The 16,780-nt window shown below is 34.9% G+C and overlaps 1 protein-coding gene across 7 annotated transcripts in view; it reads left to right on the top strand.

Moving 5' to 3' along the window:
- CDK5RAP2 (CDK5 regulatory subunit associated protein 2) overlaps window positions 1-16,780 on the top strand; it is a 168,470-nt gene that overhangs the window by 125,959 nt on the left and 25,731 nt on the right. For all 7 annotated transcript variants that reach the window (XM_074211715.1, XM_074211718.1, XM_074211716.1 and 4 more), the window contains 5 exons: window positions 1,534-2,110; window positions 4,527-4,759; window positions 11,493-11,541; window positions 13,395-13,573; window positions 16,630-16,749. In XM_074211715.1, coding sequence (XP_074067816.1) covers window positions 1,534-2,110; window positions 4,527-4,759; window positions 11,493-11,541; window positions 13,395-13,573; window positions 16,630-16,749 — 1,158 coding nt within the window. The remainder of the gene's footprint in view (window positions 1-1,533; window positions 2,111-4,526; window positions 4,760-11,492; window positions 11,542-13,394; window positions 13,574-16,629; window positions 16,750-16,780) is intronic.

Below are 16,780 nucleotides of genomic sequence, written 5' to 3' on the forward strand. Positions count from 1 at the left end.
CTGTAATTTGGTATAAGAGATCCAGGAGAAAATTACAATTCAATTGTTGCTCATGTATCTAAGGACAGTGCTACAGAGCTTGATCGAGTTTCCAGAGTCTAGGCAGAGATTTCATACTGGCTGACTCACCATTATGTAGCTGCTGCCTACTTGAGTTTGGTTCTGCCTATGAGGAATCTTTATTCAGACTTGGGAAAGCAAGGATGGAAATAAAACAAAAATTTATTAAAAAAGGTTTCAAGACATAGGAAAGGATAGGGAGGGAGAGAGAGAGAGAGAGATAAAAGAACAGCCAAGCAGCATTGGCTGGGCCATGGTCAGAGGACTGCGACCTAGATCTGTGATTTCAATGAAGTAGGATTGCCAATACAGGTTAAAACCTTCTCTGCAAATTAGAGTCTTGGAGAGTTATGTAAGACTTTGAAAGCTTAAATGCCTTATTAAGGTCACACAATTGATATGTATCAGGGATGAAACTTGAACCCACATTTTCCTGACTTCAAATCTGACTTTCTGACCACACTTGTGATATATCATTGTTATTGGTAATAGATTAAGAAGAAGTGATGTCAATGTGTAGTTGTGTTCATATGTATGTGTATCTACCTATATAATTTAATGTCATTTTTGTCACAGATTATTCTTAGGTAAATGTGAACATTTAGATGAAAACAAATGATTAATTAGGACTGTCTATTAGTGTAGGCCATATGTTTTTACTTCCCTGGTAATTTAAATTTAATATAAAAGTTAATTTCACCTGCCTTAGTTTTCTTATTAGTAAAATAGGAATAACAGCTATGTCTCCTCATATTCTTGAGCCTAAAAGTATTATGAGGATGATAATTATTAACAAAAACAATAATAATAGTTCTCATTTCTGTCTGTAGAGGTTTTCACTTTGCAGAATGCTTTCTTCACAATAACCATATGACATAAGTTGAGCAAGTAGTATTATTCATATCTTAAAGATGAGGAAAAAACTTAAGTAAAATGATGTTTTCTTTTTGGTCTTTTAGCAAGTAAATGGCATCAGGAATTCTGATTTTAAATTGGATTATGTGGGCCTTTTTTGCCTTGGAGATAATGAATTTGAAAATGATTTGTAAATGGTCAAATGCTAAACAGATGTAAGAGTTTTTTGTTACCTTGGGGGTAGAGTATTGACTTATATGGGCTCTCTTTTTGAAATTCTTAAAGGTAGGCCATTAATTTAACCCATCTTTATCTATTCTCCATCTCTGCTAAGACCTGAACACAAGCAAACAGATTAGAGATTTAGGTTAGCTCTGAGAAAATGCTTTTTGACAGTGGCTGAGAGTTGACATTCTAGAACTACTTACTAAAGACTATGGTAGGACCCCCTTCTGTTAATTTTGAAAAAAAAAGTAAGTGGACTTTGACTATCTCTGGGAAATTTGATAAAATCTTGACCTAAAGTAATAGGGAATACTTTCAAATAGATGATATATGAAGATCTTTTTCATTCTGGTGATTCTGAAAACCACTAATGTAAAAATATTCAACTTTCAGAACCTGAATCTCAACAGCTTAACAACTTTGATGACTTGTCCTTAAACAAAGAAAGTCATTGTGAAGATTTTGTAGATGCAACTTCAATTGCATCTTATGTAAGTTCCAAGAATCTTTCTCTTCATGTAAATGGCAATGGGACAGATTTTTCTGATGAATTTGATGTGGATGATACTGAACATTTAAAACAACGAATTAGAGATTTGAAAATTGAACTTGAAGGATATCAGAAATTCATATGTCAATTGCAAGCTTCTCAGCAGAATCAGTGCAATAAGGCTGTTATTACAGTCTTATATGGGACTGAAGAGGCTCAGGAAGGACAGAATACACCAAAGGTTGGCATTAATGAAGAAGAAATGAAGACATTCTCTAGTTTACATCAAGTTCATTATGTAAAACACACCAAAATTCTCCACCCATTGACTTCAGAGTTGGCTGATGGGATAGTGGAAGAGCTAAAGCTAAGGTTGAAAGATCAAGAATCTGAATTAAAGAGAGAGCAGAATGTGAATATGAATCTTCTTGAGGAAGTACATAATCTTCAAAACAAACTCAGAGAATCATCCCCTACAAGGTAAGTTCTGGCATGATTAGCCGGACCCTGTTTTTCAATACAACCTATTTCTATTTACTGGTAACTTTCCCCCACCTAACATTATGACTAAGTTCTGAGAAAACACAGTGGTAGGTAAAAGAATGCTACATCAGAAAGTTAGTTCTATAGGGAAAATTATATAAACAAAATGATTAACTTTAAGTGACAGAGTTGAATTGTTCTAGGACTTTAGATTTGATTATATCTCTGAACCATAGTTGCTAGGAATTTGAGAAGCTATCAAATTCAATTCAGGGATAAACAAAAATCTCTGCAATATAATCCCAAACTGGTCATCTAGCTTTTTCTTGAAGGTATCCATTGCGGGGGGGGAAATACATTGTTTTCAGTGGAATACTATTTAATTTTTGGATAGTTCAAAGTATTTGGAAATATTTCTTTCTTTCAGTCTGAAATTGGGTTCTCTGCAATTCTCCTCTGGGACAAAAGAGAAAAAAATGGAATTCCCCTTTTTTTTGGTGGTACCCCTGTAAATACCTGAAGACAGCTATTGTTCAGGAAAGGCTTTGAAAAGTAGATGATATTTGCATATACCAGTTTTAGAGCAGAATTTTGAATAACATTTTCCATCCCCTCTAGATTGCTAGTTAGAACCTCAGTAACTCTCTCCCACAATACATTGACACACATTTCTTGTTCTCATACTTCCAGACTAATGGAAGTTGCAGAAGCTGTTCAGCAAATCAGTTACTATTGATTAAACCCCTAGTATATTCAAGGCACTTTGCTAGTCACTGAGTTTGCAAATGCAAAAATGAAGAACAATCCATATCTTAAAGGAGTTTACATTCTGTTTAAGAAAAAATATACCATGTATACAGATAAGTATATGGACCATTTTGAGCAGGGGAAATCGCATTGACAAATGCGTGCATCAGGAAAGGTTTCTGTAAGAAGTGGAACTTAAACTGAACCCTGAAAAAAGTGTTTAGATTTCTTAAAGGTGGAAATTCCTTAAAGGAATTAAGATACCTAGTGAAGAATGGATTTTTTTTTTTTTTGGAGATAGTTGACCAAATGAGCAGAATCTGAAGTATTCCAAATGGGAATTTCCTTTAAGGCAATGATTAATGATCAGTAGAACTTCTAAAAAAAAGCTTGTGGGGCAGATCTTCCTAGAACGTTGTCTTTTTTCAAGTCTAATTGGTGGAGATTAAAAGTTTTGCAACCATCACTGAGTGAATTATTCACACACCTATGATGCTCACTCCCAGGCATAGTTATTGACCTTGGCATTTCTGTGGAGAGGAGAGGAGTCTAAGCATTTTCCGTATCTGTGCTTCAAGGTCATTCTAGAAAAACAAACTCATGTTAAAAGGGGAGAATTTTTTGTTTACAGATATTTTGTGGATATAGAAAATTTTATTCTCTATGATATATATAGGAAATAGGAATGTTTATATAAAGCACCTTCTTCTTTGTTTGTCACTAATTGGCAATAACCTACTGTTAACTTGATAGAGGCAGAATTGAATTTTCCATGATTTCTCAAATACTTGGATTATAGCTTTCAGGAAGTAGCTTCACATCATTATGATTTTTTTTTTTGTATATTTTGATTTGTTTCAAATATTACCCTCTCACTTATTCCTTAAATGGAAAGATGACACGTGGCACAGGGAAGCATTTGAACTCATCTCATTCCTTATGCTGAGTACACATGAAATTGGTTCATATTTGAGATTTTTCATATTCAGTTTAAGTAGAATCTTGCACCATCATCTGTATAATTTTGTGCTGGGAATGTAGCAGTGATAAAATTCTGGGTTTCAAGGAGTTTACATTCGAATGGTTAGGAGAAAGTATAGACACAAATGACCTCAATGTTAATTATATATGAACTCTGGAAAGGCCTCAGTTACTTCATCTATAAAATGGAAATAATGATCCTTAGATGTTTTGTCCAGTAGGCTTTAGCATATGTAATCCTCTATTCCTTGTAAACTAGTACTGAAGGGGGGATTGGGGAAAGGAGGGCTCTTGCTTTTCTATACTTGCTTATACAAGTCTGTAGCCCTACTTTTTAAAATTTTTTCTTCTAATTCTGTCATTTTTGATAATTATGGATTAGGCTTCTCAGGACCATTCTTTTGAGAAGTACATGGGATAGTCATTTCCTTTAGTCTTTAATAATCTTTTCATAGGATACTTTGTAAGGTTGAAAAATATTGCATGAAGTCCCTTGTACCAGCATTTGTTAGCCATTTTGAAATAGAATAAAATAACTTTGTATAGATGCCATTAAAGAATAGTATAGATACTTGTACAGCTTCAGGCTTTTGAAAAATGTGCTAGATCATATTTTCAATTAGTGCTAAGGTCAAAAAATTCAATTTGAAAATGATACCAGATTTTTTTCCCTCCTTTTTACCAGATACGATTCATTAGTTCAGTCCCAAGCAAGGGAGCTCTCCTCCCAACGGCAGCAGATTAAAGACAGCAACAGCATCTGTGTCATTTATCGTCAACATATGACCAACCTTATTAGAGCTTTTGAGGAGTTGCTGCAGGCCAGTGATGTTGATTACTATGTAGCTGAAGGCTTCCGGGAGCAGCTGAATCAAAGCATTCGGTTCCTTGAGAAATTGGAAAAGATGCTTCTTAATGGTAAGTGGTAATATTTGCATTGTTTACTGTCTAAAATGCATAAATATTTTAAGTCAGACTTTCTGAGTGTTTTGGAAGACAGATTGGAGGTGGAACAAATTGGCTTTCCCTTCCCTTATTCTGACCTGATGTGAAGCACAGCAGGGCCCATCTCGCACCATTTTCATTTAGGAAGGCAGCCAGCAATTGTTTCCTTGTGGCAGATTGGGTCCTGGTGTTTGGAAACTGTCATGTAGCTACTTTTCTCTTTGTAGTGGCTGTGCCACTAGCCATACCTATTTCATCATACATTGCTCTAAGAGCTCCTGAGACAACTGGTTCAACAGAACCTCCATGATAATCCATGTATACTCTGAGTTTGAAATTGAAATATCCTGTTTTTTTTAGATAATTAAGTGGAAAGATCACTGGACTAAGCACTGGGAAACCAAGGTTCCAGTTATAATGTTTACTATAATGTTTACTGACTCTGTGATCTTGGATAAATCATTTCCTCCTTTGGGGCTAGCTGTCTTCCTCTTTAATAAAATGAGAGACTTAAAATTAATGTTCCTCAAATCCTTTCTAGCTCTGACATTTAGTGGTCTATAGATGCTTATGACTTGTTTTTTTCCAGGCTTTTTAGATTTTCGTTTGATTTGGTATAAAGGCAGCTTGTGAATAAAGGCAGGAAGTGACATATTTCGGTTTACTTTTCAGCTTTTCTTTTTGGATATATTTTTAGCAGAGTGGAGGTACATGAAATACTTTTCTTACCCCATTGTTATCTATTGGCTTAGTAGTGAGATTTGCAACATCTATCAGTTATCATTATTTAATATGACGGATCAACAGTTTTGTCAGTTTGGTACTTCACAGATATAGGTTGCAACTTGTTTTAGACTTAGCATAGATGATCTTTGTGAGTTGCTATTGCCAAAAAATTCATAGAATCATGTTTATAGTCATAATTTTAGAACTGGGAGGGACCTCAGAAGTCATCTAGTTCATTTTCCTTCTTTTATTGATGAAGACTGGAGGGCAGTGGAAAGTAAGTGAATTGTCTAAGGTCACCCAAACAGTAAGCAACAGCTATAATTTAAATCCATGTCCTTGAGACTTCAGATCTAGTGTTTTCTCAGTTGCACTATGCTACTTCCATCCTTTGGCCAACTTGATCATCATCCTTGTAACTTAGGTAGATTGTTTCTCAGATAGCAGGCATTTGGACCATTTTGGAGTCCTGTCCAGTTTGTTGTGAGATCTGTCAGGGTTTATCATTTATTGACTTTGTTTTTGAATATCTAGGGTATTTATGTTGTTATGCATCTTCAGAGTAAGAATTTAATGGAAGAATTTTTAGTGTAATAATTAAAGGACACAGTTCTGGAATATATTTTATGCATTTTTCTTCTTATATTTTCTCCTTTCTTCTGCCTCTTCTCTTATTATGGACTCAAGCCCCGTGAGGTGGGACATGAGATACAAAAAGGACTGCTGACTCTAGTAATACTCCATGTCTTATCAAAATGCCAGATACCAAATTCTATCTTGTTTATTTTTTTCCTGATAATTGCTTGAACTTTGAAATTACCATATTTACTTTTTATATTACTATTTGCGCAATGAGCAACTCCTCTCAACTCGTACTCACAAGTTGGATTCCTAGAGTCAACCACCCTCAGGCTTAATCTACTCAGTATGTTTGGCTCCATACTTTTAAAACTGAAGTGCACAAAAGTCCCTGCTGGTGCACTTAACCTTTAATAGCCAGGAGACATAATGAACTGAAAGCAAATGCATTTACTAAGACAGTATCATGAGAATAATAGTAGAACAAAACAATCCATACAAAATCCTGGTACACACATTCTCCCAGTCATACATGAAGAGGGAGGATTAGCACAAAAATACACACTTAGGGAACTCTTTGGTTCAAGCCATCTTGTTTTGGGGTCTTTTTTTTTTCTTCTTATGGTTTCCTTAGCTTTTCTCCTTGGATATAGTGTTTCTCATCTTGACTTTTTAGACTTCTAAACTTCTGCTCATCTCCCAATAGTCAACTCCCAATGCCCAGGACTGGTTCTGTTTTGACTTGCAGTGGTCACTCATCTCAAAAGATATTTCCTGATGCTTGACTATGTCGTTCACTGGCTCCTATCATGTGATAGTTTTGCTGTAGCTCATCATGATCAGTATTAGTGAGGAAGAGAGGGAATTCTCAGCCCCACCCCACCCCCCAAGAAAAAAGAAATATTTCCTCTCTTTTCTGCTTGCCAGAGAGTTACTCTTCAGACTTCTTGGTTATGATTTTTTTTGTTTGTTAATTTTTTGGATTTTTGCAAGGCAATGGAGTTAAGTAACTTGCCCAGGGTCACACAGCTAAGTAAATATTAAGTGTCTGGGGTCACATTTGAACTCAGGTTCACCTGACTTCAGGGCTGGTGCTCTATCCACTGCACCATCTAGCCACCCCGAATATCATACTTTTTAAAGAGCAATAGGATACAAACCCATTTTTACTTGTCATTTAAGACTATGACACCTTATTTTTTCTTTCTGTTATCTGTGTTTCTTAGATTTCATCAAATGGGCTGAGAATAGTATTGAATCAGGAGAGTCCTGATCAATTTCTTCTTCCCTCTTCCCATAAAATCTTGTTTCTCCAATAGAATGTAATCTTCTTGAGGGCAAGGTCTATTTTACCTATGTCTTTTTTACATTTGACATCTATTATTTTTTTTTTAATCCTTATTAATTCATAGTCTCCAAGAAGTTATTCAGCAGACATTTATAAAGTGTTAGCTATGTTCTATGTACCATGATAGGTTCTGGGGATACAAAGACAAAACTGACATAGTCCTTGATATTAAAGAAATTTCATACCATTAAGGTAAGCAATTTTTACATATATACATAGCTTAAAACTGCACTAAGAGTTTGGGGATGGGTGTGTGTGTGTGTGTGTGTGTGTGTGTGTGTGTGTCTGTGTCTGTGTCTACAAATTTTGAGGAGTAGGAGTGAAGTATTAATGGAAAGAAGGGAGGGGTAAGAGAGAAGAGAATTGTGTACCCAAAACCTAGAGAAGAGTAAGGTTAAAAGGTATACAGGACAGAGGGGGTTATTTGCAGTCCAGGTGTTGCTTAGAGATCAAGAAGAATGAGAATCAGAAAAAAAAAGCCAGTAGATGGGAAGATACTGTAGATTAAAGAATGATGGTATGGGTCATGTCTGTTGGAATAGACTGGGGAGAGATTACAGTTTCTTTAGTATGAGCATGACAGTTTTTTAGGGTATGTGAGGACCAAAGAAATATAAGAAATTGTTTCTCAAGAAGTTTAACAGTCTAATTCAGGGGATGCATTAATAATTAACAAAGCAACTACTCAAAAGTCTTATATAGCTAGCCACTATAGAATAGTACAGACTTAATTCTGGCATTCATGAGCCTCCTCCACAGTCTTGTCACAACTTCTCTCTTTCCAGGATCTTTTCAGTTTTACCTCCTATGCTTCCTTTTAAAGGTAGCTAGGTGGTACAATGGATAGACCTAGAGTTAAGGTGGTCTGAATTCATATCCCTGCTTTAGATACTTACTAAACATATGACCCTGGGCAAAACACTTCACTGTACTCTGCTGCAATTTTATCTGTAAAATAGTGGTAGTAAGAGCATCTTCCTCCTATCCACATTTTTGTGTGGATCAAATGAAATAATATTTGTAGACTTGAACATGCTATATATAAATTTTGACTGTTAAATGAGAACAAGTATGTAAACGCATTTTGTAAATTGTAAAATGCTATCCAAAGTATCAAGTTCTCCTAGTGGTTTTGCATGAACCCAGGATTCTAGGCAGATGAGTGGATGCCTTCTTTCTGGTCTAACTTACTTTTTCCTCGTTTTAGACTTTAATTAAATTATTTTCCTTACCTGAAAGTTTCTCTTTAATTCTATTTGTCCTAGCTCATATTTCACTTTTTCCATGAAGTCTTCCTTGTCTTTTGTAGTCTACAGACCTTGAATTAGTGATTTCTCTTTTCCTCTGAACAGCTGACATTGTCTATGATACATAAATATGCTATCATGTTTTTATTTTTCCCCTTGTATGCCCAGTTTATCTTTCCAAATACCAAAGTGATTCAGTTGTAGACTGCCCTCCTTGAAAGAAAAAAAGACAAGTAAATGCTGAAAAATAATACCAATACAGGTGACATTTAGGTTTTAGTCAAATTAGATTTTGGGGTCAGGAATGTGTACCCCCCATAAGTTTTTTATACAGATTGTACTTTTTATTTCTTTTATGCTTCTCAAAGCACAATGCTTTGCATATAGTAAATACTCAAAATATTTGTCAATAACAGTACAAGGTAACAGATGCTAAATTATTGGTAGATTATGGGATAATTCAGATGGGAAATCCTATAAAAAATCCCTGAGCAATAAAGGGCTAAAGGGTTCTGAAAGCTATATGGATGTAGATAGGATTTGAGCTAGATTGTGAAAGGTAAAAAGATAGCTAATGTGTATAACATATTTGTAATGGTGAAGAAATAAGTTTTGCTTCTGGAATATGTTAGATTCATGTTGAGAAGAAGGTGGGAATAGGGCTGAATATACACACACACACACACACACACATACATATAGCAGGTTATGGAAAATTTTGAGTTCCACATTAGGGAATTTGGATTTTAGTCCTATAGAATTGTTTTTGTTTCTTTTTGTTTTATTTTTATGACACTGACTTGATAAAAGGGCTGTTTTACTTTCTTAAATTGCAGCAGGATATAGGATGGATCAGAGATAAAGAGATGCCATTTAGAAATGTTTCCATGATCTTGTGAATGAAGCCAGAAAATTAGATATTTAAGAAAGACTGTTGTGTTTTTTAAAACTGTTTTGAGCTAATATGACTTGCCTTGGCTTTATAGCAGTTTAACTAGAGCCTGAATGATTGGAGAAATGGTTTAATGGCTCATATCTTAACGTGTTATAACAGCCCAACAGATGGTAACCTATCACCTGTGCATAGGCAACTTCAACCAAAACAATACTATGCATCAACTGAAATGATCTCTCCTTGAATAACACTTTGTCACTTTGTTTTAAACATCACTATTGTAGTAGAGAATTGAAATGTAATTATTGAAATCCTTTAAAGTCCTTTTACTAGAAGGCGAGGCAATAAACCAATGTGGTACTAAATTACCAAATTCCCCATGACGTGCTAACTTTGTTTTCTTGAACAAGGAACAACTTAGCTCCACCTTCTCTTTTTTAAAAACCCCACAATATTATATATTCCTTTTTTTTTTGTAAGGCAAAGGGGTTAAGTGGCTTGCCCAAGGCCATACAGCTAGGTAATTATTAAGTGTCTGAGACCGGATTTGAACCCAGGTACTCCTGACTCCAGGGCTGGTGCTTTATCCACTGTGCCACTTAGCCGCCCCATATTATATATTCTTGAGCCAGTCATGGTATATAAATATACTAAACACTATAGAGGTAGGCTTTGGTGTTTTCTTGCAAGTGGCAAGTTTATATTTTTCTTTGGCCAGTAGCCACATTAAAATCTTTGATATTTTTAGTTTGTGGTTTGGTTTCTTAGCACTACTGTCTTCCAATATAAATTTGATGTAATATAACTTTGAACTTGATATAAAATTATTTGTCTTTTGGCTCATAATTGGGTTAGGAAAGATGTGGGAACAGGCGATATAACTATTTTGAAAAATCATACAACCAAATCAAATTTGAGTTTTCCCAAGAGGAATTAAAATTTTCCCAAGAGGGAAATTGATAAGTGTACACCACATTATAGGGATCTCTCAGCAGTAGATCTATTTACTTGTGAAATGGTATGTTCTAAAACCTTACTTGGAAGCTTTGTTATCACTAGTCAGTGGAAATTGCTTTAATTGTTCTTTACAATTTTAGGTGTCTAGCAGTGGAGTGCACTGCTTTGAGAGGTAGTGAATTTTCATTTGGTAGAGGCCAAGTAGGTTGTTGTAGAGAGGACACTTACTTTGGATAGAGATTAGATTAGATGACCTGAGATACCTTTCATCTCTTTAGATTCTGGTAGGTTCTCAGTTAATCCCCTTTGATTCTGATGGACAGTTTACACAGTGGGTGGGCCCTTTCAGCTAGTTTCATATGTTACTGGTTGGTATTCATAACAACAAAGGCAACTTGATATCAGAGCAGGTTCAGCTCTTCAGTTTCCTGTTCAGAAACATTTTCTTTCTGAGTTTCATTAATTCTCTTTGTGTGGGTGCTGTTTAGTCCCAATTCTGCATCCTAGCTCTAGCCCTCTTTTTAAAGAGCTCAGTTTGAAGACTTCTGAATTATGCCAACATAAAATGCTAGTCTCAAATCTCTATGCCTCAAAAATTGCAAATGAAAATCTTTCAGTGTCTGCATTTTAGGCTCCCCTTGAGCTGCAGATTCTGGAAAACATAAGCTTTAGAACCAACTACAGAAATGCATTTTATATGGATTTACCAATGCCATCTACCTCTTTAAGAAGTAATTAAGAATTGATAATAAAACTGGCCCATCTGCAAGGGTTTTATTTTCTGTTGTATTATTGGTGACTCTTAGATATGTACATTAAAAACATGGGATCTTAAAGAAGATTTTTAAACAAGCTGTTGAGCTCATTTAAAAATATTCACACGGGGAATGATTGTAGAGCAAATGTTTTTATATAAAACATTTTTTTTCAATCTAATGGATTTTTCCTTCACAGGTAGTGCATCTGATAAAGAAGTCAGCAAACATAATGAATTAATCAAAAGGTGAGCTTATAGCATTTATTAAAGTAAATCATTCAAAAACACAAGTTTCATTTTAACTCTTCTTTTCAACCAATGGATATATATGCCTTATTACCTTGTCCCAGACAATGCCCTTTCTTAATAGTGGCAATAATACATTCAAATGGAACAAATATTTATGAAGTACCTTCTGTGTGCAAAATGCTGTGCTTGTTCTGATGGACCTAAGCCATAGTCCTTGGCCTCATGGGCTGGGGTTCAGACTAGCAGGGAGTGGAAAAAGAAGAAATAGAAATATGGGAAACATATAGAGGTCACCTCCAAGATAGAGTGTTACAGCTTACCTCTCAAACATACTTATCTATAGTCTAAGGAATGGGGTCACTGATACAAAATTCCATTGTTATATTAAAAACCCACAGCTAATCATAAAGTTGAAGATTGGATGAGAGAAGTTGATCCCATTAAGCTCAAGAGCTCTAGTGGCTTTAACTCCTCCAAGGTGCAGACTACTTACTGGTGCTCAGAACTATGTTGGTTCCTATAGAACCAATAGACCCATTTATAGAAGAGGTTTTTCTAGCATTAGATGCTATGTGCCTGACATCCTGACATGCTTCTTCATTCTCATAGTAAACCTTCATTTGGTAAATCAAATGAAACAGAACAAAAGCCAAACAGCTTGTCTATCCTGTTCCCATTCCATAGACTTCTCAATTTACTTCTGGAGTTTCTCTGTGATGAGTCATTATTTTGATTCCATATTCTTTATCTGTGCTACAGCTAAATGCAATTTCAAAATTTTCTTTTCCTTTCCTGAATAATATTGGGAAATTGAGCATTGTACTTTTAAGTCTGAGATCTTGATTCAGATCCTGATTGTATCACTTAGTGGTTATAGGATTACATTGCTTTTTTGTCTGTAAATTGACTTGCATTGTTTCCTTACAGGGTGCTTGTGGGAAAAGTGCCTTATAAACCTTAAAGCATTATAAAAATGTGAGTTTTTATTGTAATAATTCCCCTGGTACTCACAATACATTCCCTTTTTCTAAATTACACTGGATTGTATGATTGAGAATAGTTTGATCTTTTTTTTTTTTAGCCCTACTCTAGGCTTTATTTAAACTTTCATTAAAGGCTTCTTGACCTGAGATTCATGAACTTGTTTTAAAAAAATATTTCAATCACTGTATTTCAATATAAATTATTTTCTTTGAAATCTTCTACATTTTATTTTATACATTTAAAAACATTATTCTGAAAAATGGTTAACAGGCTTCACTAGATTATCCAAAATATATAAAAGGTTAAAGAACCCCTGTTTTGGGTAACTATTCTTTTCCTTTACTATATACTTCTGAAAACAGTGGGCAAGCTTGAGTATTCAGCACACTTTTTTGGATATAATATATGATATGTCGTTGAATGCAACAATAATTTTATCCTGATCTCATCAATGGAGACCATCTCTCTGGAGAGTAGTTTCAAAAACGTAATGAGAAGAGGTAAAGACATCAAGAACTTATCCACATGGGAGATGGCGATGGTTATATAATGTGGGTGGGCATGGCTCCTTACCTCTTTCAGCCCCATTCTAACAAGAAAAATGGAAATAATTAATATGATGTACCTATCTCACCAGACTGTTGTTAGATTGTAGATTGGAGGTGTATTGTGTTGTCTTCATATGGATACAAAATATATATAAGCTGTTTCTACTTTGATTAATCATACTGAATTAGAATATTAAGAATCATGTTATAAAATGTGGTTGATCTCCTTACACTGAATGTTGATCTAGAGTTGAAATTATCTGATAAAAAAAATTGGTAATTTTTTAGTCACTCTTCATTTTGTTTTCAATTCTCAAGGGTTTCAGATGATGCCTCAGTATACCCGAGTCTTGATGATAAACCAGTCATGCCACCAGTCAGTCAAGTACTATCTGATTATGAAATATCAGAAAAGTCCTCCTTTGGTTCTGCAGAACATAAGCAAGATAGTGAGGATATAGACAAGAGTTCTGTTGTGGCTAACAATTTTTCTCAAGGTAATTTTATGATAGTAAATTTCATAATAATAATTTAAAGAGAAAAACTTTATTTTTGAGTAGGAGACTCACAAGTACATAAACACTTCATTTTCAGCCTGAAAACTTTTTTTGTTCTAAGTCTTTATTGCTGCAGTTATTTAAAAAAGGTATCCACCTAGTTTATGGCCTTAGTAAGTATAGTTTATGTGTGAATGAGGTAAAGTGAGTATAACTCCTTGGTCACTGAGTATCATTCAGTGTCTGAAGTTATCTATAGAGACATAAGTAGGAGATTATAATGTCTATGTGTAGGAACAGGGGCATTCCCTTTAAAACTACAGTTTTAAAGCCATAGCATTGGTTGATTTTTGTTTATTTTCTAAAAATGGAGAATCCTAAATCATTCTAATCAGATAAAATGTTTGGGTTTTTTTTTTTTTTGGCAAGGCAATGGGGTTAAGTGACTTGCCTAAAGGTCACACAGCTAGGTAATCATTAAGTGTCTGAGGCCAGATTTGAACTCAGATCCTCTTGACTCCAGGGTTGATACTCTATCCACTATCTCTATCCATCTAGCTGCCCCATCAGATAAAATTTTTGACTATTTAAGTTTAGTTTTAAATGAATTCTTCAGGATCTGCAGAGGCCACTGTTTACATATATGTACATGAGTTATATAGTTCACCTTCCTTGGAATCATGCCCAGGCTTATCAGATTCCTATTTTCTCAAACATTGTCTTTTCAGCATAGATACAGAAGATGAAAATTGTTACTTATTTATTAATTTTTTCCTTTATATGAGATGAGGAGATTGGTCTAAATAAATGATTGCTAAGACAGCTAGGTAATACAGTGGACAGAATGCTAAGCCTTGGGTCAGGAAAATTTGGTTAAGATCCAGTTTTAGATACTTAGTATCATTGTGAATTTGGGCAGTCCATTTCACCTTTGCATTAGTTTTCTCAACTGTAAACTGTAAATAATAATAATAAGAAGAACAATAACAATAATTATAATAATATCATTAACCTCCCAGGATTATTGTGAGGAACAATTGAAATAATATTTGTATATCACTTAGTATAGTGCTTAGCACAAAGTGCTCATGTTCTGTGTCCCAAGGGTCCCTTCTGGCTCTAGCATCTTAAGTTCTAACGTCCTTTTTGTGTCTTGAGATTGTATAGGGCAGCCAGGTGGTATAGTGGCTAGGGCGCCAGACCTGGAATCTGAGCCAGATCTGAGTTCAAATCTGGCCTCAGACACATTCACAAACTGTGACTCTAGGCAAGTCACTTAACACTGATGCCCTCCACAAAAACAAAAACAAAAACCCAAACATTGTATGGTTCTCCTGGTGGAATCTTTTCTAAGTCAAATGATAATAATAGCTAGCATTTATGTAGTGCCTGCCACAAGCCCCCAAATATTCAATTTACTTGCTGTTACTGAAATATTTGGAGAATTGTGCCCTTTTGCTCCACCTTGTATTTTTTGTTTGTTTGTTTTGTGGGGAAAGTTGTTGAAATTCCTATTTTATTTGTAAAATGTTTGCTAGTGAAACTGGCTTTTACTATTCCTGTTTCATAAATCTTATTTTATTTGTTCAACATAAACCTATTAGGTTCTTACTGTGTGCTGGGCAGTGGGGGAAATGTGAAGACAAATTAGATACAATTCCTACTCTCAAGGAACTAATAACAGATTATGTCAGTGCTCAGTGCTGCATCTTCATTCAGATCAGATTCTGATTATCTCTGAGGAGCTTATTGTCCATATGGGCCAGAGAGATGATGATGATCATAGGATTTCTGGAAAAAACTGAAGGTCCAGAGAGGGAGAATAACATCCATTGTTAGGTATATTAGTGCAGAGACTGGTGAAGCCAAAGCGGGACTTTTCTCCTTTTCTAAAGTCCAGTCTAATATTTCCCTCTTTGCTGTTAAAGCTACATAATTAATAAGTGGTGTCTAATTTGATCTAGAGAGCTTTGCCTTAAGGCCAAGGGATGATTACAGTTCCTAGCTGAAAAGTCCCACTGGAAGGTGACTTATAGTAATGACCACAAAAAAATGTATTACCCCCAAAGCCAGTAGTGTATGACATGGATAAACTGGCAAATAAAGTAGCAGTTAAAGCTGATAAGTTCCTGACTTGTGCTGAACTGAATAGCAGATGCAAGAAGAATTATAGAGCGATCAAGCAAGGAGGGGAAAGGTATTGTACTGAGATGGAATTGGCCCTTTTATTGAAGGCAGAGTGCTTAGGCATTGAACACATCACATCACATCCTTATATATTTTGAACTAAATTACTTAGAACTTTTCTAGTGTTAATGGAAGATGGTTGCAGATCTGGGAATTAAGTAATCTTATGACCATTCAAATTCATATTAAAATGATGATTTAATTAGAAAAAGATATGTAACATTGTGCTACTTTTAAATGAAAGTAATTTTGAACGAATTAAAACTGGGTCATAACATTAGTGTAGTACTTTTGAACAAACATTATTAAGACATACTGAATATAACCTAATTGATATATTAAATACATTAGTGCTGCTTTTGAATATTTAGTGTGATTGTACTTAAAAAAGTGATTCCAGAAATTCATCTAGAGACAACAATGTTCACTCTCTTTCTTTTGGTCTCTTGGAAATATTTGACTTCAATAGGAGAACCCTGCAAATCAAGTATGATGCAACTCAGTCCATCTTGAAGGTGATCTATTTCCTTCTTCATCAGGAAGAATTTGAATTAATATTTGATATGTTAGAAGAATAAAAGGCTACATTAACATTTGCATTAAAAATGTAGCTAATATAATTTTTCCATATGGTGTTAAATGATTTCCTGGTGGATTACACTAGGATACCATTAAGGAAACATGTCAATCGTAACATGCCAACTCTGGGATCTGTACAAAAAAAACCGAGTAAATGCCAGTTGCTGACTATCTTTAAGTTGTAGGATATTGTTTAGATTTTGAAGTTAGCACTTACTGCATAGTCCATAAATTATTCAATTTGTTAGGGGCTTCAGTCTTTAAATAAAAAATGCCCTTCCTTCCTTTAGACTTATTAATGGAACATCTGCAAGAAATTCGAACTTTGAGACAACGTTTAGAAGAATCCATTAAAACAAATGACAGGCTGCGGAAACAGCTTGAACAGCAAGGGGGTGAACTTGAACAAGGTAAAAGAGAGGACAGTCTCACTTATAATGT

Source organism: Macrotis lagotis, chromosome 1 (genome assembly GCF_037893015.1).
Source record: "Macrotis lagotis isolate mMagLag1 chromosome 1, bilby.v1.9.chrom.fasta, whole genome shotgun sequence".
Classification (NCBI taxonomy): domain Eukaryota; kingdom Metazoa; phylum Chordata; class Mammalia; order Peramelemorphia; family Peramelidae; genus Macrotis; species Macrotis lagotis.